At 56.2% G+C, this 27,102-nt stretch overlaps 1 protein-coding gene across 1 annotated transcript in view; it reads left to right on the top strand.

Moving 5' to 3' along the window:
• Window positions 1-27,102, top strand: part of LOC113409370 (NEDD4-like E3 ubiquitin-protein ligase WWP2) — an 84,772-nt gene that overhangs the window by 11,744 nt on the left and 45,926 nt on the right. Inside the window, exons 5-7 of the mRNA XM_026663193.2 lie at window positions 9,366-9,503; window positions 10,626-10,722; window positions 23,979-24,097. Of these exons, the coding sequence (XP_026518978.1) occupies window positions 9,366-9,503; window positions 10,626-10,722; window positions 23,979-24,097 (354 nt within the window). The remainder of the gene's footprint in view (window positions 1-9,365; window positions 9,504-10,625; window positions 10,723-23,978; window positions 24,098-27,102) is intronic.

Genomic DNA, 27,102 nt, shown 5'->3' on the forward strand with positions numbered 1-27,102 from the left:
CGGCTGCGTGGGGCAGGAGAAGGTTTGCTCTGTCTCTTCCAAGCAAAGCTCAGCCGCTCTCGAAGGACAAACCTTGCATTGAGAGCCGAGAGGGGCCTTCTCTCCCCCGAGGGAGACGGCGCTTAGCCAGACTCTCCCTCGTGCCAGGGGTTAGGCTGAGTCGCTCCTGGGCATTGCCAGCGGTGAGTGTCCCCAGCACACTCCCTGGGCAGCGTCGCCAGGAGCAGGCCCGTGTACTCTGGATGGGATGGTGCCCTCTGCCCTCTGGATGGGGTGAGAAGAATCACCAGGGGCTTTGTGGGGACCCTCTGACGTGCCGGATGCCCGTGTCCCTGTCCCCCATGCATGGAGCTGGACAGTGCTGCTGTGCTGCGTGTGTTGGAGATGGTGGCTTGGTCTGGGTCTCAGCCTGCCAGGCCCAACCCACGGTCCCCAACTGCTTCCCCGTTCGGCAACCAGCCAAGTGCCATGCGTGTTCTCCTGGAGGTGCTGTCTGCTCCCGCCCTACCTGTGCGTGCCCCTTAGCAGGGGCACAATCAGCCCTTTCAGTAGGCTGCGTCCCCAGGGGGCCGTGTGGAAAATGAATGGAAAAGGCAACTGGCTGTTTCTGCTCATACTGAAAAAAGTGTCCGATTTTGTTCCCCCCCGACCTAGTGGGCTGTGAGGGGAGGAGTCTTAAAGCTACAGCGCACAGCTGTGTCTGCAAGGGGCTGCCTGGGAGCTGGAAGGTGCTCCTCTGAACCCTGGCCCAGAATGGAGGGCTCCGGGGCTCTCCCCCAGCTTCCCCATCCTCCTGCAAGTGTGGCTTCCCTGGGCTGAGGTTCCCTGGGAGTGCAGGGCCTTTGGAGAGGGTCCGGAAGTGAGGAGTGGGTGGGGACAGGGCGGATCCAGTGCAGAGCTGGAATAGTGGCCACGGGGCTGCCCCTGGGTCTGGGCACTGAGAGCCCTGCACCAAGTGGAGTTACTCTGGCTGTGTGGCGTGGGGCCCAGGGCCAGCAGGCGTCCGCGTATGAGGGTGGGGATCTGAGCTGGTCACACTTCCCTCCCACAGCCTCCCTACGCGGTGACCTGTGCTCCCGGCCCAGTCAGTCCCACTGGCGTTCCCCAGCCGTCTGACACAGCCCGGGCCAGGGGTTGCTGTCCTAAGCCCAGCCCACAAACCAGCCTCCTCCCAGTGGAGGTGCTGAAAGGACACTCCGCTTGCTGCCACTTGTGCAGATCTTCGCAGAACAACCCTCCTGGTCCTTCGCTATGTGCCTAGGTTAGCAGCGAAATAGTGAACTTTATTGCCATTTCAATGATCGTTATTAGGCTTCAGAGTCAACACACCTCTGAGATGATTAGGGGCACTTCACTCCTCTCCATGCTGTCCTATCCGTCTGTCTGCAGACTTAGGCAGACATCTGTGATAGTCACCATGTGGGTGCAAAGCTTTGCCAAGGCTTTTTATAAGTTACTGATACGTACTTACAACCTTAACTGTGTCTTAAAGTCTTTGGCTGGGTGTTTCCATCGTTTTTATTAACTGTCAAGGACAAACGTTGGTCGCCCGGCTATGTATTCTCCAGCAGTATGTCAGCGTCATTCCCCCTCAACAAAGGCCCTGGCAGCATGTCTAGGTTTCCTGCGTGCTGGGACTGTGCCCAAGCTCCCTCTGTCCCTCCAGATGAGTGCTGTGAGCTTCAGAAACTGTAGGAAGAAACAGGCTTGTGTCTTTGGCAAAGAACCCGCCAGGCCTCGGCTTTCAGGCCTGGCAAATTGAATCCATTTGGCGCTAACAGACCAGGCTGTGTGAGAAATGAGCTTCCAAAATGGGTTCCTTTTCCAAAAACCTCATTTTTCAAACATGCTTCTCTCCCGACTGCCTTGGCAGGTTCCTCTGCAACGCTCGGCATGGCCTCTCCTCTGGCACGGCACGGCACGGCTGCGCCACAGCAGCCGGGGGGACAGAGCGCTGGGGAAAAAGGGCCTAGTCATAGAAAACAACTTGCAGCCTTCTGTGGAGCTGCTCCCAAGGGTCCTTTAAAACAGCTAATTTACTGCGGCCTAGCCCCCTGCCCCAGGCCTCTGCCGCTGTGCTGGAGAAGAGGCTCTTTGTTCTGATGCTGTGGGGACTCGACGGTGCTCTGCTGGTGCTGGGCAGGAGAAATGTCCCCTGGCGGCCTTGCTTTGGAGGCTTCATGGAAGCCGATATGGGGCCATGCCGCCCCCCCGCCCTTGTGATTGTACAATTCACTGAGCTGCGGACAGCAGGGCAGGCCCTGGAGTGACTCGAACGTGTGAGGCTGCAGCCTACAAATGAAAGCTCTTGTTTTTATTGCTTGCTGCTCAGGTTGCAAGTTACATCAACAGGCTCCTGTTTCTTGAGTGGCACCATCTGCCAGCGTTTTACAGCTCCTGCAAAGCGCGCTCTTTGCTTTCCGTTCTGCACCTCAGGCAGAACCGCTGGAGCCACAACCTCAAGGAATTCTTTCAGGAAGCCAGCAACAAACCCCCAGGCCTCTGGGAAGTTGCAGTTGACCCCTCCTCATGAATGTGCTGTCAAAGGAGCTCGCTGAAGCAAAGGCTCTTTTAGCAGAGAATCATAAAAGCAAATCTGTAGCCTGTCTGAAATGAATGTTAAACAAGTCGGCTCTGTCAGCGCCTGTACAATAACTTTGTAAAAGCTGCTGTGCCAAACCAGAATGCCCCAGCGAAGGCCTTCGCTGAGCTTGCTTTGCGTTTCCTTCCAAATTCACTCCTGTTCTGCTCATGCTGCAGAGCTAATGGCCAGTGGGACTAGGCTGATATGCAGCTAACCCTGCTCCTCGGGGCACACCCTGGGCAGGGCCCAATTCGCTCTCCTGCATGAAAGGCCACGCTCCCATCTCTCTGCCTGTGGGCTGCAAAGTGAAGGGGTGCCGGAGGGCCAAGTACCGCCACTCTGGTATTTGGCCCTTCAGTCCCCCGTTCCTCTGTCATGCACATGGCTGTTCAGCAGGTAACCAGCTGCGTCTTCTGAGGATGAGACGTAGGGGCTGGGTGCTTTACCCTTTGCTGCAGTGTTTTAGGAGGAAAGATGCAGGGCTCGTGGATGATGGCCTCAGGCCATGTCTACGCAGCAGTTAAAACCCGGTTGCCGGCCCAGGCAAGGGGCTGTTTAATTGAAGTGTAGACGTTTGAACTTGGGCTGGAGCCTGGGGTCTAGGACCCTGCCAGGTTTCTAGAGCTGCAGCCTGAGCCAGAGTGTCAATTAAACAGCCCCTTAGTCCCAGGAAGCTGTCTGGGCAACCACAGACTTCAGGCCTGTTGTGACTTCAGATCTCACCTGGTCTCCATGGCCCAACTTTGTCCCTGACTCTCGCGATTCCTGCTCCCCGACTGCCATCCTCTACGCATGGCTCCTACCCCACCTGTGCCTGGTCTCTTACACTTGGCTAGTGCACACCGTTGTCGTTATCTGCTGTCCCTTGCCATCGCTGCCTGCACTTGCACACATGGGGCCAAGGCATTTTCAGGGCTGGGCCCTTGGCCTTGGGGTTTGCCTCTCCCTTTGGCCGGACAGAGGCTGAGTTAATTGCCCCTCAGAGTGCAGTGTGTAAAGCCCATGTGTGAGGCCTTCTCGGTGGTCTAAGGCAGCGGTACTCAGACCTCCGTGGTTCAGAAGCCAAATTAGCGATCGACGTTACCCCAAAGAGCCATGGTCGGGTGAATTCATTGTGTCATTTAGTGTCCGACTATAGGTTTAAACAGTCGGACGGGGAGATATTTAGAGTTTATGTATATTATTCTCACAGCAAAATGACTGACCAAAAGTTGTTGTTTTACCAACTACAATTGGTTAATAACATAGTAAAAGCCTCCTGGTTGGTTAATAACTTAGATGGGTTAATACAGGGGTGGCCAACCTGTGGCTCCAGAGCCACATGCGGCTCTTCAGGACTAACTTGCAGCTCCTTGTATAGGCACCAACTCCGGGGCTGGAGCTACAGACGCCAACTTCCCAATGTGCCGGGGTGAGGGGGGTGATCACTGCTCAACCCCTGACTCTGCTACAGGCCTTGCCCCTACTTCACCCCTTCCCCCAAGGGCCCCACTCCTTCCTGCCCCCTTCCCTGAGCCTGCCACGCCCTCGTTCCTTCCCCTCCCCCCAGGAGGCATGGGGAAGGAGGGAGAGGCGCTGATCAGCAGGGCTGCTGGCAGGCGGGGCGGAGCTGATGGGGGGCTGCTGACGTGTTACTGTGGCTCTCGGCAGTGTACGTAGGTAAATTCTGGCTCTTCTCAGGTGCAGGGTGGCCACCCCGGGTTAATAATTCAATCACAGGGTTTTAATATCATGCTGTGAAGAGCCGCAGGAGACACATTCAAGAGCCGCTTGCGGTTTGTGAGCCTCAGTCCGAGTATCGCTGGTCTAAGGGATTTAGACCCATTTTCCATTCAAGTGCTTGGCAAGCTCAGCACATGCCGGGCTTTCCCTGAGAGGAGGTGGCTGGGTCTGGTTTGATTGCACTGGAATTGTTTTAGTTGACGTAGGTCTGAGCACGCAACGGCAATGTGATAAGCACACCTGAAGATGAGTAAATGGGCAGGAAACCCATGTATTGGAGGCTCCTGTCGGAAGGTCTCTGTCTACATGCGGGTTGGACTAAGTCACCTTCCCTGTGGAGAAAAGGCCTCCAGTAGGAGCCAATCCTGCCCCAGCCCTGGTGGAAAGTTTTGTGCTGCTCACGCCAATGAGCTGCGTCAGATGTGTGCAGTTACCAGAGCTCCCTCTGGGTGTGGGCTCAACGCTGGAGCCTTTATCACACTTGCTGCTACCAGCCTTACTTCTTGGAACTGTAAATCCCCTTAATGGGCTGGGAGGGAATTGCCAGCCAGCCCTCACTAAATGGGAGTGCTGATGCTGTGTGCAAGGCACTGGGAGCAGCTGAACTGAGACCTTATTCAGGACCTAATCACCCCTGGCCTCCTCCCAAAATACTAATAACCCCTCTGACATTCTGCTGCTTGCTGGGACACAGGCTGCCTTTGTGCTCACCCTTTGAGGAGACCCTCTGTTGGTGCAGCAGCGAGGTCCCTTTGTGCGTCCCGTGTGCCGAACGGGGACAGGGAATGGAAGGTTCGACTAGTGTTTATTTTCTTTAAAAAAAAAAGGCTGGGGTGGAGGCCAGGGAGAGGAGGAGGCCGGCTGGGAGGTTCATGTTCACATCCTCCAGTTGGAGACCCCTTGACTAACTTCCCCCGTACGCTGAGACACCTTCACAATGAGGGCTTGTGTAGCCCGCAGCGCAGCGTGCGCTTTGCTGCTAGCCGCTCACCAAGGAGCAAGCCTGGAGCGTGCGGGGCAGGCTTTCTCCACAGCTTGAGGGAAGCAGAGTTCTGATGGCAGGCAGTGACCGGTGAAAAGGGGTTTGCTGCTTTCTGCAGTACCTTCCATCGGAGGATCTCGAAGCACTCTGCATAGGCTAGTGAAATGGTCTCCCCTGGGAGGGTCCTTTGTACAGATGGAGAAAGTGACTTGCCCAGAGTCATGCAGGGAGTGTGCAGCAGGGTCAGGAACGGAGCCCAGGGCTCGTGACGCCTAGATCTGTGCTTTACCCACAGGAAGATTTTCTGCTCATACTAAAAGCAAGCAGTTAGGAAAGGCTTGTTCCAAGTTGAGGGATGCCAGTGGGCTACATAACAACTTGAGGTGGTGCGTGCACAAAATCTGAGAGAGCATTACTCGTCCTACTGCCCCATTGTGCCTGTCGCCCCCCGCTGTCCCCAGGGAGCTGAGAGTTACAGAAAGTCTGTGTCAGGAAGGTGGGCCAGGAGACTTGCATGCAAATGGGGCCGATCTCAGGACTGGTTGCCTCCAGCACATGGGGTTTGTGGAAGCCTATGCCATAGCCATGGTGTAAGCAGGGGTCCTGTTACTTCTCGGCCTCAGAAGCGCCCGAATTGTGCATGGCCGAGTGGTTCAGGAGAGGAGGCTGGCTCAGTCTCAGACCAGGCTGGCCTGTTCTCTGCATAGCTCTCAGATAGTAATACCCTCATCTGGTCAGACGCAGCTAGAAGCCTGTGATTCCTCGTCAGACGCTGGTTCTGTTGCAAACAGATGTGCTTGGAAAGCCCTGCAAAGCCCAGGCCTCCCCCTGCCAGTGGGACCCCTCGCCTCAAGACAAGTGAAACTGAGCTGGGAGCCGAGTGCTCACAATTCCCATTGAAATCCATGGGTGCTACCACTGCTCAGCACCTCTGGAAAGGGGGCTGCCGGGTAGTTGGTGCACCTGGCAGGGGAGGCCCCGAAGCATTTGTTGTTTGGCTCAGGCTTCAACCCAGTGAGGAACTCCTCCAGTGACTCCCCACATCTCCCCTTTCCTGGGTGAAGCCAGAGCAGATCAATTCCAGCAGCACCCACCAATATCTCCTGAGCTGGCTCCAGGCTGTCCTTGCTGTGGTCCACTGTCAAGAGTCACCTGGGAAGGTCTTATTCCTGTTTAGCTTTTCTGTTGTGCCCACCGTGGGGTCACTCGCTGTTCAGACACTGAGTGAGTGACATCGCCTCCCCAGAGCTCACAGCCTGATGCACTCCACAGGCAGCACTGCCTGCAGCACCGGGAGATGATAAACCTGCTGCTGCTTTGCTCTGTCTTCCAGTGGCTTGTTTCCTTTCCCTGGCTGCAGGGCTTGGCACTTAGTGGCACCAAGTCTCACCCGATGCCCTCGCTGCTCTCCCCTCGCCACCTGGCTCTCTCCTCCAGAGGGCCCCCCAGCTTTGATGTCCTCTGCAAATTCCACTACAGCTGCACTGACAATCCCCAAAACACCACCAAGCAGGTGCCTAAGGCGCTGGACCTGAGCGTGGCTGGGTGGTGAGAGCATGTCCTCCCCAGGATGGAGAGTGGCTGCTGTTACCGCACCTGTGCTTGCTTTACTACCATGCAATGCAGCGTTAGTCTCTGGGAAGCTGAAATCCTCCTGGCCTGAGCTCCAGCTAGCCGGAGCAGCCACTGCCAGGTGCATTGCTGTTGGGGAAGAAGCAGCCCCAGGGCTAGTTTGAAAAGCCCCAGGCCCCTCCCAATTGAACTCCGGAGCTGGGCATGGCCTGCGGCTTGCTGGTCTCGTGATAGCCATTGACAGCGCCTGAATGTGCTGGAAAGGGAAGATGCTCCAGACAGGGACCTGGTTCAGTTCTCAGCTCTGCCGTGGTCCACCTGTGTGACCTGGGCAAGTCATGTGATCCCTCTGCCTCCATTCCAGCTTCTCAGACAAGGATAGTGGTGCTGGGAGGATGGAGGCGAGGCTGCTCGTGGGCGAGCCATGGAGACATCGGGCAGCATTCAGGCCATGTGGTGGACCTCTCAGAAAGCTGACCGTGTGAACACGGAGCTCGCACGCAAACCGTTCTGCACCCTGAACTCCAGCAGGAGCTGTCAAAGGCAGGGAGCGCTGCTGGTGAGAGCCAGGCTGGAAGCCCGGGAACCAGCAGGCGCCGCATGCGGAGCAGCTGTGAAGGCTTCTGCCTCTCTTAGCCCCTGCCAAGCTGCCTCACTCCTGAGCTGGAGACTGGCTGTCGGGCTACCAAGGGAGTGGTGCAGTCGTGTCATGATGAGTAGTTGTGTAGAATAAAAAAATTATTTGAGCAAAGTAGTCGGGAGGCATCTGGGCTGGTGTCCCGGGCTGGGGCAGCCAAATACCTGAGGCCTCCTGTGTCTTAGCTGGGTGTTCCAAGCCCACTGGCCGTAGCTGGGCATTGTTGTTACTGTCAAAATCCTGCCCCGTGGCAGGGACCTGGAGATTGACTGTCGTCTTGTCCTGGCTGGTCCAGTTCATCAAGAAGCTCCATAGTTTGGCAGACTTTGCAGAGGCGCGGCTAGCCCGCTGTAGCAGGGGTTGTGGGACTGTGGGGGGGGGGGGTGCACAGCTGCCGCCTACCATGTGCCTTGCTTTGGCTGGTGCTGTTAGCCCCTCACTCTCACGGGCACCATGGATTCTTCTTGCTGGTACGTGTGTAACGTAAGGCTCTGGCTCCACCTTGTGATGGGGCTGAGGGGATCTGCCCCAGGGGCCCAGAGGAGCAGGGCTCAGCTGGCTGACAGGCCTGTGTGTGAGATGGAGCAGAGTCCAGTTATAAGGGATCCCAGTGAACGTTGGTAGCTGCATGCTGTTCTCTCAGCCCCTGCTTTGTGCCTCCACTGGTCGTTCAATTAGCTAATCAACTTCCTCTCCCCTGTTCTGCCCTGCCCGGGTCCCCTGGCTCTGGGAGGGGAGAATGGAGAACTGCGTTTTCAGGTTGTTAAGCTCTGGGCGAGGCTGAGGTGCCGTGCTCTGTGCCTGGCCACATTGTGCCTGCTGCAGCTGGTGGGACCTCGTCAACCTCCCAAGAGCCTTTGGCTGTCAGACGAGGGGGGAAGCAAAGCTGCAGGCGTGACGCGAGGCCGAACTGGGCCCTGCAGCCCCCTGGACCCGCGTGCTGTGCTCTGTCTCTAGTGTGCCCCTCGCTGGGGCCGGCCGGCCTGCCGGGCAGTCTCCAGAGGCTTGTGGTCAGGGTGGGAGCAGCCTGGCTCCTGTGGAGCTCAGCAGAGCGGGTCCTTGGGGTTGAGGAAGGGGATTTTCTTTCTCCACTTGCCTTGTCAGTCTCTTGGGTGGGGAGAGGGTCCAACCCAAGGCGCTGCCGTCCGGACTCCTCCAAAGTGACCGCGAGGGGCCCTCTCAAATGCTCCCAGAGCTGCGATTGGCCGGGCACGTGAGGGCCATTCCAGCACCCTGGTGACTTGATGTGTGCAGCCGTCAGATCGTTCCATGTTCCCAGCCACCCTCGGCCGCTCTCTTCCCCGAGGTGCCAGGCCTTTGCTGTCTGAATGAATTATGATTACAAGCAGCTTAGCAGCTGGAGCCCTGCACTCCGCTTCCACTATCTCCCACACCCCCGAGATCCTGTCTTCTGTATTGAAAGCCGTTGGGACCCCGTCTGGCCAATCTGCCCGGTGTTGGTACAGTGTGGCCGGCTCACAATGGGACGTGCACTGGCTCTGGCCCCTTAATCATTGGGAGGTTTGGACAGTGCAGGGGGAATGGCCCTGCCTCCTCTTGTGTGGGAAGGAAGAGGCCATGGCCCATGGCCTGGGGACAGCCCTTGGTGGGAGCTGAGGGTCTGGCTTGGCTTAGCGTTGCTGGGGCACTGGTGTGGTGTATATGGGAACTGGACCAGAGCCAGCCAGTGTCCCGGCAGCTCCTGGCCCTGCCGGAAGCCGAGGAATTCATCTTTTCCTCCTCCTGCCATATGGAGAGAGTCTAAACCCCCATGGCGGGGCAGGGTGTGGAACCTAGAATTCGGTGAAACTTTTCAGCTAGTGGTGACTGTGGCTTGTCTCTTTCTCCCCATCCCTCCATCTCCCCAGTGGAGAACACGCAGCTGACCCTGAACCTGCAGATGGAGAACAAAGGCAGCGTTGTTTCAGGCGGAGAGCTGACGATTTTCCTGGACGGGCCGACTGTTGATCTGGGAAGCCTGCCTAATGGCAGTGCCGTGACAGAGGGTGAGTGCCGCCCATCTCCACGTGCAGGCCGCTGCTCTGAGCATGAGGTGGTGAGTGCGGGCGGTGGGGGAGGGCTGAGATCACAGCTGTAAGGACTTGTGAACAAACATCTGAGAGCCAGGAGCCACCTCCTCTCCCAGGTAAGGCCCCCAGCTCAGCCTGTTAGAGCGCCGTGCAGTCTGCCCAAAGGCTTGGCTCACCCTTGTACTGACGGATTATTCCAAGAGCTTGTGGAAGTGCTTCTGCCCGGGAGGGGAGCTGTGGGATCTGCAGGAAAAGGTCTCCTCCTCCCCCAGGGAAGTGAAGGGTGCAGCTGTTTTCTGGGCCCTCTGCTGCTGCCTGGGCTCTGCATCCCCTCTCCCATCTCTCCTGGGCCTCGGGAGGCTGCGATGGGTTCGCTGTGAGCCTGGCCCATCAGGGCTCCCTGTGGTGGGAGGGAGCAGAGCGGGATGATGCCTGGCAGAGTGAGGAGTTCAGCAATGCGTGGGTGCGTTTGCTATCAGGGCGTCTCGTTTTCTGTCACGTGCTGCGCTCGTTCAGCCCGCTCCCTGCCTGACATGAGCAGGGCTTCCTTGCGCTGCAGGATTTTCCCTGGGCTGGTGCATTTACTGGCCACGTATGCCAGGTTCTGAGCCACGGCGAGATACAGGTGGCCTGAGAGAAAACCATCGTACGGGGTGGCCTGAGAGCTTCGCTTCTGAGAAGCCTGGAGAAGTGGGGGCTGCAGGTGAAGACTGAGGAACTCTGGCAGAGCTGTGTGCGCAGAGCCCAGGGCTGGCAGCACTGACGCTGGGGAGCCAGGCCTGGGGCGAAGGGGCGTTGGCAGAGCGGCGCTGTGGAAAGTAGCCTAACTCCGCTGCTATTAGCCCCCATCCCTTGGGCCATCACTCTTCCAAATCCCCTGCAAGGCCCTGTGCAGCCCTCGGGGTATCGTGGGGCCTTGATACACCGTATCAGATGCATTTGCAGGGTATTTGCAGCATGAGGGGCAGGTGTCCCTGCACCCCAGTGTGCTGGGCTGTTCTCTCTCCAGATTTCCTCTTCGGGAGGCAGCCAGCAGCCCATGTGTCTCCTAGCCTGTCTCACACTCCTTTCTCCTTTTCCCGCTTGTTTATTGTCCAGGGTCCCAGCTGCCTGGGAGGGATCCCAGCTGTATGGCTCCGGCTACAGAGAGCAGACACCAGCCCCCCAGCACAAACTGCTTTGGAGGTAGATCCAGGTAAGGGCCCCTCACTGACGACACCTGTTGGTCCGTTGATGGGAACAGGAGGGGCTGGGTCTTGGATTCTGTGCAGGAGGCTGAGAAGTGAGGCTCAGCAGGAGCTTACAAAGGAGACCATTCAGTGAGCTCACCAAAGAGCATGCAGGATGTGTGTGGAAGGGAGGGGCGGCCCTGGCAGGGCCAGCTGAGGGGCAGTGGGAGGAGAGCGCAGAGATGCCCTGGCAGGGCCGGGTGGGGGAGCTGCCTGGCAGGGATGAGGCAGACAGGAGGTGGTCGTGGGGAGTGGAGGCTAGGAGTCTGCCTGACTGGGATGGCTGCCTGGCAGGGGAGAAATGGGCTTATTGTAACCTGCCTCCGAGGAGGCTGTAGCCAGGAAGGAACCTGCCTCTGACATGCTGTGCAGATTCCTCCCCATGTACGCCCCCTCCCCTTGGTCCAGCCCCCCGGGTCTGTTCGAGTGTTAGCCCTCTAGGTACCCGTTTGTCTTTCCTATGCTTGTACCGCACCCAGCACAATGGGGTCCCAGTGCCCTGCGGGCCTTGGGGCGCTTCCCCAGGAAATGCAGAAGGCTGCAGCTGAGGGCAGCTCGGTCTGGTTTACTCCTGCCCGGAGTTGGAAAAGGGCTCCAGCTGCGATCACCCGTGCTGGCAATGCCTCGCTGTCCTGCTCTGGCCTCGGCGCTCGGCTCCAGACAAATTATTTTGTTTTTACTGCCCAAGAAGTCGTTTTTTTTCTTGCACTCCAGTGGCCAGGCCCTGCCAGGCGGCTGGGGGTGCTGAAGTGAAGTGGCTCTGCTCTCCTCTCACTCACACCGTGCCCGAGGCCATTCTGGGGCATGTCGATGTGCTGGCACGTGTGCAGCTTTGGCAGAGGAGGACGCAGAGCAGTGAGGGCGCACTCTGCTGGCAGGCGGAGAGATGCTGTGGAAGGGGCCTGCTCCTTTGGTCCCCTCTAGCCGATCTGGTCAGACCCCCATAGGCAGCTGCCCTGTCTGTCTCGGGGGCTGAGGGCAGCGTTTGGTTCCACACAGTAGGATTGGAGGCCGCTTCGCACAGTCTAGAGATCCAGAGGGGGAGCATCAGCCCCTGAGCTCTGCTGAGAAGAAGCTGGCTGCATCCTTGTGCAATGTCTCCATTTCCCTGGCTGCCCATGCTCAGCTCCTCCCGTGCTGGCCAGTGGGCACAGCTGCCAGGGGCAGGCCAAGGACCAGCTTGATGTTCTCTGGGCTCGTCTCATCTCTCCATTGCTTTGCTGTTAACGCTTGGGCCACTGACTAGCCCTTTATACCCCCAGATGATCCTCCAAGCCAGTCTGACCCCATGGGAAGTACCCCAAGCTGCTGGCCAACCCACCGTCCCCCTGTTGCTCTCCCCCTCCTTCCAAACCCACTCCTGAGCAGTGTCTTCTCTTGGCAGCCCCTTCATCCCAGCCCGCTGTTCAGCCCAGCCACCCCCCCTGCTGCAGTGTCACTCGATGGGGAAAGCGGCACCGGCTGAGCCCTCCCCTCGGCCGATAAGGTTTCCTTGTCTGGAGCAGCAGTAGTGGGCTCGGCTCAGCCATGCCGGTAGCCAGCTGCCAGTGTCCTGTATTGCTTGGCGTGGTCCAGTGCCATCAGCACTAGCCAACCCTGCATCTAGCTAAGACAGAATTGTAGGGAGGCAGAACATCGTTACCCAAGCTGGAATTTGGGCAGTAAATACCCCAGCTCTCACGAGGATCTTTAATGAGCACAGCGGGCGAAGCCAGCAGCACAGCACCTCCCCACATCCTGCTGGCTGAATTGCTCACACTACTTCAGCACCTTTGGAGGTCTCCTGTCTACACGCTGGGCAGGCCACGCAGACACGAAGAGGAGAATCGTGTACAGGCAGCTAATGCAGGTTCGCAATTCAGCACTAGGCAGGCACATGCAGCCACCAGGCTCACTTCCCAGCTCTAGACTCGCCTTAAGGCAGCACTGCCCCCTACTAACCGGGATGGACCACCCACGCCAGGGTGCTAAACACGCAGCCAACCCAGGTCTGAGGCCTGGCCACCCAGAGTCAAGCCGCCTGCAGCTCTGACAGAAGAGCATCAATCTGAAGACCATGATCACCGCCTTCGCCTCCAGCCTTGTGTCCCTGGCTATGGAGCCCAGCCCCTAAAGCTTCCACTCCAGACAGGACTCTGGAATTGCTCCACCCTCATGGAAGGGGCAATGGCAGAGGTGTGAGCCACCCTCCTCATCGCTCCTTGGAGCCCATGTGTACTCAGCACATGGAGAAGGACGAGAGGAGCCTGCCCTGAAGGAGCAAAGAGCCCAGCACCACCACAATTCCTTTCAGAAGCCCTGTGTTTCTATGCGCAGGATCTGCTGGCTCACGCGGACAGAGCAGCGCCACCCTAATGTCTCAGCTGCCCTGGGGGGAAGTGCTGGGATTCTCTTTTATGAAGAGACAGGCCTGTAAGCAGAACATCTGTAGGAGCTGCTGGACACCAGCCACCAGCTACAAATCTACATAGATGTTAAATCCAACCCCACGTCTCCCAGTAACCACAGCTCCAAAGCGAGCAGCTTCTCCCCACTTCATGCCGCTCCAGAAGGCCAGCACGTGGCCCCAAGCCAGGGAGAGGATGGCCCAGTGCCGCAGCAGGACACTTCTGCTTTCCCTCCTCCAGCCCTGGTCGCTTTGCCTCTCCTGCCCTCCCTGCATTTTCTGACGGGCTCCCACTCAGGCCGCACCCAGCCTGGGCAGTCTGCTTTCCGCCCGGCACGGGAGCCTGCTGCCGCTTGAATCGAGGCAGTGGGCTGGGGCTATCCAAGCTTCAGGAGCTGTTTGGAGGGAGCCCCTGCAGCCTGGGTTTGCTTTGGTTTATCCAGTTACACACTGCTGGACTCAAAGGGAAATGCCAGGCTCCCTCCACACACACATCACTCCAGCTGAGGGAAACTGCTCTGGCTGTCGCAGGCCAACCCCTGGCCTAGCTCTCTTTCGAGGGGAAAGAAACCGCTCTACAATGGGCCCAGAGAGGAGCAGGCCAGGTGGCCCTACAGCCACTGTTGTGCTGCCCCAGAGGGGAGCAGGAGAATGCCTTTGGGCCTCACGAGGAACCTCGCTGCCCACCCCGTGAGTGTAGAAAGAGCTCTTGGAGTCACGCGGGCAGTTCTCTGAACACACCTGCTCCATGTGCAGTGCCAGTCAAAAACCGAACAGAATGGTACGAACCATTGGGAAAGGGATAGATAATGAGGCAGAAAATATTGTAATGCCACTATATAAATCCCTGGTACGCCCACACCTTGAATAGTACGTGCAGCTCTGGTCGCTCCATCTAAAAAACGTATCTTCGAATTGGAAAAAGTACAGAGAAGGGCAACAGAAATGAATAGGGTTTTGAGAGAGGTCTATAAAATTATGACTGGTGTGGAGAAAGTGAATGGCGAAGTATTATTTACCCCTTACCATGACACATGAACCAGAGATCATCCAATAAATTAACAGGCAGTAGGTTTAAAACAAACAAAAGGAAGTACGTCTTCACACAGTGCATAGACAACCTGTGGAACTCATTGCCAGGGGATGTTGTGAAGGACAAAACTATAATGGGGTTCAAAAAGGAATTAGCTACGTTCATGGAGGATAGGTCCATCAATGGCTATTAGCCCAGATGGTCAGGGACACAACCCCATGCTCTGGGTATCTCTAAACCTCTGACTGTCAGATGCTGGGATTGGCTGACTGGACGGATCACTTGATGATTCCCTGTTCTGTTCGTTCTCTCTGAAGCACCTGGCACTGGTCACTGTCAGAAGACAGGATACTGGGCTAGATGGACCACTGGTCTGACCCAGTATGGCCAGGAGCTGGCTGGACCCACAGGCAGCTGCTGAAAAGCGCGGGGATCTGAAATAGCCCGATGGCCCCCACGGATTTAGAGTGGGCCCCTGTGTGTGATTCACAGGGAGATGAGCTGCGAGAGGCAGGAGACCCCAGAAAGGGGCAGAAGGGCAGTGCTAGAGCTGTGGGGCTGCGATGGAGCTGAGAGCAGCTCTGCAGGAGCTTGTCCACCCAGCTCAGGTACTGGGAGCTCTCAGCCTTACATAGATCTGACTGTTGCTGGCCAAACCTGACACCCTGATCACTGGGCTTTGCCCTGGGGCAAGTGGGGGGAGAGACTCTTATCAACAAAGTAGGACGGGCGGAAATGGCAAGGGTGCCACGTAGCCTCCTGTGGGAGAGCCGGCTGTACCCGCCCCGGCTGGTGCTGGAAGGCTGACTGCTCCCGGCTGGGCAAGGAGACCATTTGCGTCTGTCTGGTGTCCATGCTGCCACAGTAAGTCGCACGCTGCTGAGATGTCAGGGGCTTAGCCTCCCTGGGAGCCTGAGCCAGATTCTTGAGTGCAAACAGCTTCACACAAACCAGCGTTTTTCAAACCTGCTGAGCCTGGCTGTCCAGAGACGTGCCGACAGCCCCTGCTTGCAGCCTTTGAGAAAAGCGCTCACGTGAGCACAGGCGAGCTGCCCGGAGAGTCAGTGGCCCAGGGCACCAGGCCCCGGGGCTCACCAGCCCTCCAGAACAGCCTCCCTCGGGCTAGGGAGAACAAACGTGAACCTCCAGCTTGGCCACTCGCTCCACTCCAACAGCTAGGACACAGGGCCTGATCCTGGGCAGAGAACTGTCGGCTCCAGCCACACCAGGTAAAGCGTCCGCTCTGCAATGGTGAATGCACCAGCGCCCCGACTTCACCCAGCAGCCCGGGAGTGACTTCTGGGCTGTTCTGATTTCTCTCCCCACTTTTTGTTCAGTATTGCGGGCTGCTGCGTTCCGCCTCGGAGGGGCTGCCTTGATTCCCGTGTGCATGTGAGAGCAGGGTGGGAGTCCGCAGTGGGAAAGGCTCTGTTTACTTGTCAAGTGGGCTGGAGACCTCCCTTAAAGACAGAATGGGAATAAAAGGGTTAGTCTTTGCTCCTCAACAATTTCTGCCCTGTCTTCTCAAGGGAAACTGCTTGGTCAGGGCTTCCTTTTCTTCCCCAGCACAAATGGTGTCCTGGGATTTGCTGGTAAACTTGGGGATAGGGTGTGAAATTCCACAGTGAACTGTGTGAAGAGAGAATAAAGAGCCAGTCATTTGCGCTGGCTGGGAAAGCTGGTGTCCTGGGTGTGGGGGAGCTGCTGCAAGCCTGGTGCCCTGTGAGCGAGGGCCTGAGGTGGGGGTGGGGGAGCCGGTAGCTGTTACTGCTCGGTGTGTTGCGGGGCAGGAGGCTGCAGATTGCCAGACGGTACGTGACTTAATCTGGTCGTGGACATGTCACTCGCGTCACGAATTCTGGTGCTCCCAAGGGCTTCTCCAAGCTAGGCTCAGGTTTTGCTATACCTGCTTTACGAGGGCTGACGTCTTGCCCTCTGATTAGTGATGGGCAAGAATCTTCTTGTGAGGCCAGTCATTGCTCAGGTAATCTAGAGTCCAAGCCACTGGGTCACTTGCCCTAAAATGTTGTCTAGCCTTCCTTGCGCTGAATTCTACACAGCGCTGTACGTGGCCCCAGCACCTTACAGAGCACAGGACTTCACAGTGGGATATGGTAGCAGAACTGCCCAGCAGAGCTTTGAGCTCGCGGCTGCGGTCCTGGAGCAGGGGGGCGATAGGCTGTGGGCAGCAGCAGCTGGGTAGAGCATTCAAGGCTTAGCATCTCCCGTTCAGACAGACAGTGATGACTGGAGGGAGCTGTGAGAAGAGCACTGCGGATGGTCAGGGGCTGGGGGAGAGAGGTGTGGAAGGTGTGCGTGGCTCTGCAGTGGGGGGATCAGGAGAAGTTGGGTGGAGATGAGGTGAGTATCAGGAAGGCTTGCTGCATGTGAGCTCTGCAAGGCTGTGGAAGGGTCTCCAAAGCGCGGGCTGGGAGCCCCATCAGGGACACTAGCAAATCTAGGGAAAAGGCCAGCCTAATGAACCCTAGAGTCTCCTCCAGATCCTGCCATTGCACAACCTCATGTGGCTTCTGGGCTGAGAGCCTGCAGAGGGACAGCTCACATCAGCAGGCTGGCCCAGCAGCGCAGATCCCGCTTGCGAGCAGCGCTCTCCTGCGGCCCCGGCTGGGCTGGGAGCAATTCTGCAAGCTGTGAAACCTTCCGAGGCCAGGACATTTTGCCTTCGTTTGTTCCAAGTGGACCCAACAGCTGAGACTTGGGCTAACCTGAGAGCCGGGGGTTTAGAGCAGTTTGCAAAGGGCTGCGGAGGCGCTTTCCGGGCACGGCCACTTGGGAGGACGAGTGGCAAGGCAAATAGCAGCCTTGGCTGCCCCCTGCTAGCCCTCGTGGGAGCCCTCGGGTGGGCAGCAGTCCAGCTCCAGCTGCCATCCTCAGCGCCATGCTGATTAAGCTGGCTCTGAGCAGATACAATGAACGTGGGGCTGGAGCCAGGGAACAGGCAGTGCGCGGGCTCCCCATAGCGCCAATCCCAGGGCAGGGGAACCCCGGTATTGGGGGGCGGGAGAAGGGGGCCGTAGAAATCTAGTGTGGAGGAGGTTGGTGTGTTTGCAGCCCTGCGGCTCCATCCATGCATGCTCTGCCCGACGCCGCCCTGAGCGTGAGGGTCCGTGCGAGGGAGGCTGGAGAGCCTGTGCACGTGGCATCTTTTCCCAGCCCTCTCAGGATGGGGGAGGGGGTTTCCCTTCTCCTCACTTCATGATGCTGCTATGGGCAATGTGCTTCGCTCTGCCCTGCAAACAGGAGGCCTCTGCCTCTGTCACCACCTCCTCCCTGTTTTCACGGAGCCCAGAGGAATTTCTCAGCTGTGCGTTTCAGGTAGTGACTAACGACTCTGGGTTCTCCAGAGCTGCCCGGGCACCAGGTCACTCGAGCTGTCCTGGCATAGTGTGCCTCATGCCCGGCCGGAGCAGTTCCTCCGGGGCACACTCTACCCTTCTGTCTCCCGTTCAGCTGCACCCTCTTTCCGCAGGCGTGTCTCCTGTGTCGGGCTTTGTGTCACCCTGCAGTCCCTGGGCTGGAGCCATGGGGTCGTGACCACATTTAGGGGGGGAGGGGATGAAATGACAATGTGCTTGGAGGAGATGGCACCCGCTGAGTGGGTTTAACAGAGGGGCCTAGACACAAGCTTAGGGACTGAGTCCTTACTTCTCTGGGCCTGCCCCTGCCCTTGCAGAGCGGGCGAAGGCCGGGGCTCTGTCTGGGGGCTGGCAGTGTCCGTTCTGGCTGTCCGCTGCCCCTGCTCTCTCCTGAGCTCCAGTCCAGGCGCAGTCCGACGGGCAGAGCGGGACGTGGGGGAGTGACTTGGGTTTGCACAGAAGGGGGCGAGAGCCTGCCGCAACTCCCCATGCGACAGGGTGTCTGAACGCGTTCCTGACTCAGCCCGGCTTTGGCCTCTCCTCCCCCGGGTACTGGCAAGGCTCCGAGAGTCCATTCCCATCGAGCTCTGCCTTGCTTTTTCCTGCTCCTATTTTAAGTGTTGGTTCCCAGCTGCATCTCCACCACGTGGCCGCACTCTGTTTGTTTCCAGGCCTCTATTAAAAGACAGTGCCCATGTGGGAGCGCTCGTAGGAGGGCTGGGCTGGCAGGCTGGCTAATTCGGGCCTGGTAACCCCGTGTGGCCTGCTGGCAGCCTGGAAACATCCTGTTTTGGTTTCTAAAATCTCTCTGGGCTGCTTCTCGCTCGTCTGTATTGAGAAGGGCCCAGCATGCACCTGAGGCTGCCTGCTCCAATGCGTCCAGCCTGGGCGGGGAGAGCCACCTCCTCCCTTCCCCCAGCTGGGCTTTCACCACAGGCTTCGCTGTTAGCTCTGGGTAGGACATGTCCCTTGTCCTCGCTGCCACCTGGCTTCAGAAGGGAAGCTCCTTTCCAAGAGACTGCGGGGAGAGGCATTGACTCCCCTGGAGGAAGCAGGGAGAATGTTCCTCTTGGGGCCAGAGATGTCCCCGCAGTGCATTGAGTGCAGTGGGTTTGGTCCTTAGCCCTTTACAACTGGCCCTCGCTCCATCAGAGCCCAGGCCCTGAGCTCAGGCCTTGCCTAGACCAGGGTTTGGACTTGAGCGGTTTAACAGGTGTTAAAGGAACACTGCCTTGTCTACACGGTAGCTCATGCCTTCCAAACACTAATCTAGATCAGGTCTCAGTTTCCTGTGTTGGGTGAGCCATCCCGGCAGCCCCCTTGGAGGTGGGCAGCTGGGGAGGCAGATTTCTCGGGGCACAAGGGGTCAGAGCATTCCCCCCACAGCAAGGGTGCCCAGATCCCTGTCTTGCCCGTCAGCAGGGAAGGGGAGTTCCTTCTCCACCCACAGGAGAATTCTCTCCTGAATCCTGCCATGCTGGAGAGAGGCCCCAACCCAGCCTGGGTTCAGGGGGAGCTTTTTTGGGGGGAGGGGGGCTGTAATGAGAATTGTGGCCAGAGCCAAGGCTTTCTCTCCAGGGCTGCCCCATGGGAGGAATTGTGACTGGTCAGAAACGGGCCCAGCTGCTCCTGCTCGCGTTCCGACCCATCCGTCTGCTGGATGGAGCCGGCTGCTCTTATCAGTGGCTGATTTCTCTGTAGCAATCAGTTTGTGCTATTGCCCACGTTCCCCCCCCCCGGTCCCAGGGTCACGCTCAGCTGCTCCCCGCGGGGAGCAAGAACTGAGCGACTGGAAGCAATTGTGGGCTTGTCAGCGCTCGTGTGGGGCCCGATTGATGTGGCCCTGTGGCTGCCAAGCTGCCTTTTCCTCCCCGACCCCAGCTCTGTGCAGAGTCCTGAGCTGCCAGGACAGCGGGAAGGTTTTGCCCTTTTAAGGTGATAGCTTGTCTGGACTCTTTCCTCTCGGTGCTCCCCACCCTCCCTGCCGAAGGGGCTGCTTCAGCAGGGCTCATTTGGGAGCTGTGCACTGCCCTGTGGTCCTGAGATGCCCGAGCCAGGTGGGGGAGAGTCTGGCTGCTCTGCCCATCCCCGTCCGGGAGGTCGGGACAGGGAGCTGTTCTCTGCCTGAAGGGTTCTCCCTGCCCTCATTTGTAGAGCTAGTGTAAAAAGCCCGCTTGGAACATCTTCTGAATGCCAGGTTATTTCCACAAGTCAGTGATTCCCGTTGCTCCCCCCAGCCTTAAACAGTCATGCCTTCTGCGGCCACCAGAGCCTTCCAGGCAGCTCCTTGCCCCGGAAAGAGGACTCTGTTTCTTGGTGGCTGCTATCCAACTCCCCTACCAGCAGGCCCTGAGCTCTGCCCCACCCTGCTCCGATATGGGCTTCAGCCAGCAAGGGTGAAGCAGGTCCTTTTCCTGAGGGTCTCAGTGCTCTTCTGGGGCACAGAGCGGTGAAGGCACCCTGCACCTAGAAGTGGGGACCCAGTTTGTCACCAGTTGCCAGCAGAGCTGGCTCGAAACTTGGATTGTGTCAGTGCCGCCCAGGGTTAAAGCTTGCTTAGGAAACGTGGCAGCTGGCAGTGTTTTGCTCCTGCTGGAGGCCGCAGCTGGCACATGGGTCTCTCCCCCCGTAGCCAGGTCAGTACAGACCGGATCCCCTAATCATGTTTGTGTAACTGCTTTGGCCGGTTTCCCTTCCTCCCAGCTCTGTGCGGCCAGAGAGCCCAGGGTACATTGCTCTGCATCCTGCTGCTGCTCCATGTGCATTGATTAGTGTTACATTTCTACTATGGTAGCACCCAAAGGCCCCCTGGGCCCTGGCCACTCGGCATTGTGTGCCCTGGCCACTATCCTGCTGAGGGCCGTGCTCAGAATGCAGTGACACCGAAGGGGTTGGGCAGCATAGCGGATGTGATGGCAGCAGAGCTACACTGTAGACCCAAAGTGAACCAGGAACTGGACGTGTGTGTGCCTGTGACAAGATCCCTGTTGCAAGCTGTAGTGTAGACAGGACTTGCCCGAGGTCACACAGCAAGCCAGGAGTGGAGACAGTAATAGGACCTGCGAGTCCTGACTCCAGTCCCTTGCTCACCCGGGAGCCTGGGCAGAGTTGGAGACAGATCTGTGGCTTTGCGGCACACTCATTTCTTGAGCCCATGCCTCCCTCTTGGCTGGCCAGCAGAGGCATTGTTCCACTGAGAGACTGGCTTCCTCCTTAGCTCTGGTGCCCTGTCCACTCGATGGTCTGACCTTCAGCCCCTGTGCCACTGTCCTGCTCTCAGGCAAGGGGTGTGCCTAGATTCAAGGGCAGCTAGTCTGCCCTGCTCTGTCGACAGGCCTCTTCTCCAGCCTTTTCTCCTGAACTCCAGCTCTGCACCTCCCTGAAACGAAGCTGCCAATGCATGTTAACGCATGAGATGGGGAGTGTTGGCTAGAAGGCAGAGGTTGATGGCTTAGGTGTGTCACAGCCCACCGCTGAGGAGTGGGGTGATCCCGTGAGCTGTGGAAGGGGCAGGCTGTAAGTATTCCCAAGGCTCTGGCTCCTGCAGCGCAGTGCATCCCAGCCCTCCTGGTGTGCCCGGCCTCTTTGCTTGTGCATGAGATTTTAACCCCTTGATTTGTGCGGAATGAAGACGACCGGCTGTTCTGCAGGGGTCTGTGCTGAGAGCAGAGGGAAGGACTCTGTGCCGGGGAGTTGACCAGCCATGTGTAAGAGCCCCCCATTTCCTCCAGTCGATGTTAATGCTGGTGCTCACTTGAGGTTGAGGGCCAGGGGCTGCAAATAGCCTCTGGGTAGACATGGATCAGCCTGATAATTAGCCTGATAATTAACTGCTGCCAAGTGTAATGGGTTTTATGAAAGTTATGGAATGAGATAATTAGCAGATGCCCCTAACTTGATCTTAAATGAGTGGTTTTACGGGGAGTGAAACGTCAGCTGGCAGCCCTGGAGAACGAAGCCCGGCGTGTATGTAGAGAGCCGCAGCATGGCAAGCTTCACGTGCGCACTGCCCTGCAGCATGGCCCATCCCGGGGGGCGGCCGCTCGCAGTAACAAGGCAGTGCCGTTTCAGGGCCTGAGACCCAGCAAACTCCTCTTACAGAGGGGCCCCAAACATCCCGTAGATGGGAACAGCTTTTCATCCCGGCTGAGCTGACCTGAGCTCAGGCAAATCCAGAGTCTGTCTGTAGGAAACACTGCAAAACCTTCCTCTTGAAAACCCCTTTCCACCCTCTCAGCACTGCCCCTTCACCCCAACAACCGCAGGGGCCGTGGATGAAATCTAAAATCCCTCCCCCAAGCAGAACTTTCCCCCAGAGATGGCGATGTGCCCAAGAGCTCAGGGAGGCTGGTTGCGGGTGCTCAGATTCCAGTGGTGGGCAGCAGTACAATCCCAGTAGTATAAAGCGGGCGGAGAGCTGGGCTGGGTTCAGGATGAAGACTGAGAAGTGAAAGCTTTGTAAGCCACAGCAATGCCCTGAGGCGCCTAATGCCCCAGCAAGTGTGAAAATCAGGGGGGGTCCGATATAAATAGGCACATTAAAAACCAGTGTAGTTAGAAGAATGTTAAGGTTGCAAAGTCCAGCTCTCAACAGTTAGGAAAAGCCAGAATGAAGATTCCCAGTGCTACCTTAACACTCCCTCGCATACATATATGTTAGGATAGTCTTGAACTCCATAGTCACACATTAGACTCCTAGAAACGTGGGACTTGGAAGGACCTCGAGAGGTTTTCTAGCCCCTTGCGCTGAGGCAGGGCGAAGTATTATCTAGACCATGCCTGGCTCGTGTTTGTCTAACCTGCTCTTAAAAATCTGATTCTGCAGCCTCCCTAGGTAATTTGTCCCAGTGCTTAACCACCCTGACAGGAAGTTTTTCCTGATGTCCAACCTGAATCTCCCTTGCTGCAATGTAAGCCCATTGCTTCTTGTCCTGTCCTCAGCGGTTCAGGAGAACAATGTATCACCCTCCTCTTTTTAACACCCTTTTATGTATTTGAAGACTGTTAGCATGTGCCCCCCCCCCCCTTCTCCAGACTAAACAAACGCAGTTTCAGTCTTTCCCTGTCGGTCGTTGTTTTCCCTGTATCAGCTGTCAGCAGGGTTTCAGATCCATAGCACAGACCTCTTTGCGTGGCTGGTGCAACCTGAGAGAGGGGTAGTGGGCGGATGGGCAGCAGCGGCCTCTCATCCCTGTTCAGATCCTGCCCTATTCCCTTCCCCATTCAGTCACCCCAGCTTCTGGCTCCCCCCATCCCTCCTGGGGCAGACTCTGTGCTGGCTGAGTGCCTGAAGCCAGGTATCGCCACACCTCCAGCAGCTGCTGCAGGAGGAACTGCATCTCCTGCCCACAGCTCAGCCAAATGCATGACCTGCAGGCTGAGATGCAGGCAGGTGTCATAGGGTGTGTGTGTGAGAGAGAGACAGACATGAGATGTGACGCTGGGGGAGGGGCCTTTAGACGTGAGTGGGCTTACGCCCGCCCGCTTCCCGGAAATTCAATATGGCCAACAACTCCTGTCTGAGACCAGCCTTCCAGTACCCCGGCGCCCAGCCAGCCTGTCCCCTCCTGCATGGGGAGTGGTTGGCACTGCGAGTCCAGTCCTGCAGTGTCCCGTTGTCCTTCCCTACTCACCTGTGGCCGGTGTGCGGTGCTAGGGTTCTCCTGAATCGCTCGGCTCAGCCCTCCTGTGAGACATGCCATGTTTTCTTAAGCTGCAAGTGCTGGAGGCTGGAGTCCTCGAGTGGGAGGCTGCTCAGTGAGTGAAGTTGGCTGGCCGTGCCTACACACTCTTTGGGAATGGGAGCGTCTCAGGCATAGCGAGGGGAATTGTGCCCACAGGGACAGGTGGACAACTGAGCCTGGGGAGTCGCTGCATGACTGGGGAGAGGTGAGATTGGCTCTAAAAATGTCACCACCGCTGGTAGGGGAGAGTCCTGTGTCTAGATCTGGCTTGGGGACCAGGACCAGATCCAATCCGAATTCAGGAACAGTAGGACTCTCTAGCACCAAATAACCAAGTGTCTCTCAGAAGAGACTTGGATTATTCATTAATACGCCCATTAGTGCAAGGTGAGCAGAGGCGTGTGGAACTGAGACCTCTGAGCCCCTAATGCCCCGCACCAAAGCCCCCACACTGTTTCTCCTGGACTCCCCGTTGCTGGGACTTGGGCACTAGTGGCCGAGATGTGTCTGGAACCAGCGTGCCTGCCTGTCTCTGAGCTGGGTGTTCTGGGGAGAGGGTGTTCGAAGTTAGGGAGGTGCTCTGGGGAGCACAGGTGCGTGGGACTCACTGGGAAGGCTGGCAGGGTGCACCTGGAGGGAGGGTAGCTTGTGTCCTTCAGCACAGTTCCGGGCAAAAGGAACTGAGGAGTTTCCTTCTGAGGCCAGCCTAGTCTCTGACCTGGTGTGTGTTGTTATCCTGCAGGGGACACAGACATTCAGCTGGAGCGGCCAGACAGAACGCAGGGAATGGAGACCAAAGTCCCAGCACCAGGGTTCGCCACCGCCAGCAAGTCAAGAGTCCGAGCACAGCAAATGGCACAGGTGAAGCACAGTACTGGATGGGGTGATGCTTGGCTTTTCAGGTAGTGGCTGTATGGCAGGCAGCGCTCAGGGCCTCAGCTAGTGGAGGAAGATGACAACCGGCTGTACAGATGTTTGTTGAACCAAAGCTATCTCCCGGTAACACACAGCGTAGCCCACGCCTGCCCTGGAATTTCATGAAAACATTGTGGAGTGTGGCCAAAGACTGCTGGTCCCAGTGTGCAATGCTCTATCTTGATCCAACCAGACAGCCCACAGTATGCGCTGGGACTTGTGCTCTTCCCGCACTGCCATATTTAAGGAGAGAGAAGTTCCATTCTGGGCCAGGTAGGAGCAGCCTTTGGGTTCCTTGTGAGTTGCCATTGTGGCCCTGTGACTGAGTAATTGGAGCAGCCCTGCCATAGATTCCAAGCTCAGAAGGGACCATTGCGATCCTCTAGTCTGACCGCTAGTATAGCACAGGCCAGAGAACGGCCCCCAAATGACTTCTAGAGCAGATCTTTTAGAAAAACAGCCGATCTCCATTTAAAAATTCTCAGTGATGGAGAGTCCACCATGACTTTTGGTAATTTGTTCCAACAGTTAATTACTTGCACTGTTAAAAATGTACACCTTATTTCCAATCTGGATTTGTCTAGCTTCAACTTCCAGCCATCGGATTATGTTAGACCTTTCTCTGGTAGATCGAAGAGACCACTATTAAATATTTTTTCCCCATGTAGATACTTGTGGACTGTGATCAAGTCACTCCTTGCACTTCTCTTTGTTAAGCTAAATAGACTGAGCTCTTTGAGTCTGTCACTACAAGGCATGTGTTCTAATCCTTTCATCATTCTTGTGGCTCTTCTCTGAACCCTCTCCAATTTATCAAAATTCTTTTTGAATTGTGGGCACTAGAAATGGACACAGTACTCCAGCAGCAGTCACACCAGTGCCAAATATAGAAGTAAAATAACCTCTCTCCTTGTACTAGAGATTCCTTTGCTTAAGCATTCCAGGATCGCATTAGCTGAACATGAACTCCCAGTGTGACACTGTGGTCAAAACAGCTGATTGTCCACGATGACCCCCAAAGCTTTTTCAGAGTCATTGGTTCCCAGGATAGAGTCACCCATTCTGTAAATATGGCGGACATTTTTTTGTTCCTAGATGTATATACACCTCTACCCCGATATAACGCTGTCCTCGGGAGCCAAAAATCTTACCGCGTTATAGGTGAAACCGGGTTATATCGAACTTGCTTTGATCCGCTGGAGTGCGCAGCATCTCTTCGCCCCCCCCCCCCCCCTCCGCGGAGCACTGCTTTACCGCGTTATATCCGAATTCGTGTTCTATCGGGTCGTGTTATATCGGGGTAGAGGTGTATTTACATTTAATTGTATAAAAACCCATATTGTTTGATTGTGCCTAGTTTACCAAGTGATCTAGATCACTGTCAGTGACTTCTCCTCTTCATTATTTATCATTGCTTAAATTTTTGCATCATCTGCAACTTTATCATTGATGATCTTACATTTTCTTCCAGGTCATTGATAAAACTATTAAATAACCTAGGGCCAAGAACCGATTCCCACTGTGGACACACCCATTTAATTATGATTCCCCATTTACAGTAACATTTTGAGACTTATCAGTTAGCCAGTTTTTAATCCGCGTAACGTGTGCCATGTTAATTTTATATAGTTCTAGTTTTTTAATGAAAACATTGTGCAATGCCACATCAAATTCCTCCAGAAATCTAAATCTATTATGTCAACACTGCTACCTTTTATCACCCAAACTTGTAATGTCAGATTTTTTTATGAGAGATCTATTTGCCACAAACCCATGTTGATTTGCATTAATTACATTATCCTCCTTTAGTTTAGTATTAATCAAGTCCTGTATCAGTGGCTCCATTATCTTGCCCAGGGTTGATGTCAGGCAGAAAGGCCTATAATTACCTTGGCACAATATTAGCCTTCTTCTAGTCTTCTGGAAGAACTTTCCCAGTGCTCCAAGACTTACTGAAAACCAGCATTAATGGTTCAGTGATCATCTCATCCAGCTCTTTTAAAACTCTTGGATGCAAGTTATCTGGACCTGCCGATTTAAAAATATCTGACTTCAGTAGCTTCTGTTTAACATCCACCAGACATGGGAGTGGAATGGAAAGAGTGTTACCACCACCACCATCTGTTTCCCCCCCACAATTATGGAACAGCAATACTGTGACATACCAGGGTACAGGCCAGACCAGTATGGGGCTGTGTGACACCTGCCCTGCAACCTTGGGTGCCTTACAATGCCTTGCTGAAGTAGCTCCCACCTGGGCCACTCACAAACAGCCTTCCAGCATGCAAGCCACACCGTGAGTGTCTGTCTGTAACAGCAGCCTGCCAGCCACACTTAGGGTACGTCTACACTTACCGGAGGGTCCGGCGGCAGGCAATCGATGTTCTGGGATTGATTTATCGCGTCTGGTTTAGACGCGATAAATCGATCCCGGAAGTGCTCGCCGTTGACGCCGGTACTCCAGCTCGGCGAGAGGAGTACGCGGCATCGACGGGGGAGCCTTCCTGCCGCGTCTGGACCCGCGGTAAGTTCGGACTAAGGTATTTCAAATTCAGCTACGTTATTAACGTAGCTGAATTTGCGTACCTTAGTCCGAAGTGGGGGGGTAATGTGGACCAGGCCTTAGCTTACACTGTAGCTCTCACTGTGTTTGGGTGACCCCAGCACAACCCCAGTCTCAGATTTCCCCCAAGAAATGTATGTCCTGTACTGGCCAGCCCTCTCCTGGCCAGTACAAATATTTTGTCTGTTGTTCCTTTAATATGCCAGTGTATTATCTTAAGTAGTTATTCAGACACTTCAGTTCAAACATGCTGGATTAGATAAAACAGTAAAACAAGTTTATTAACTGCAAAGAGAGAGCTTTTAAGCGAGTACAAGTAATGAGGCATGAAAATCAGAAATGGTTACTAGAAAAATGAAGATTAAAGGCTTACTAATGCCTAACTTAA

Source organism: Terrapene carolina, unplaced genomic scaffold, assembly GCF_002925995.2.
Source record: "Terrapene carolina triunguis isolate 2854851 unplaced genomic scaffold, T_m_triunguis-2.0 Scaffold32862, whole genome shotgun sequence".
In the NCBI taxonomy this organism is placed as follows: domain Eukaryota; kingdom Metazoa; phylum Chordata; order Testudines; family Emydidae; genus Terrapene; species Terrapene triunguis.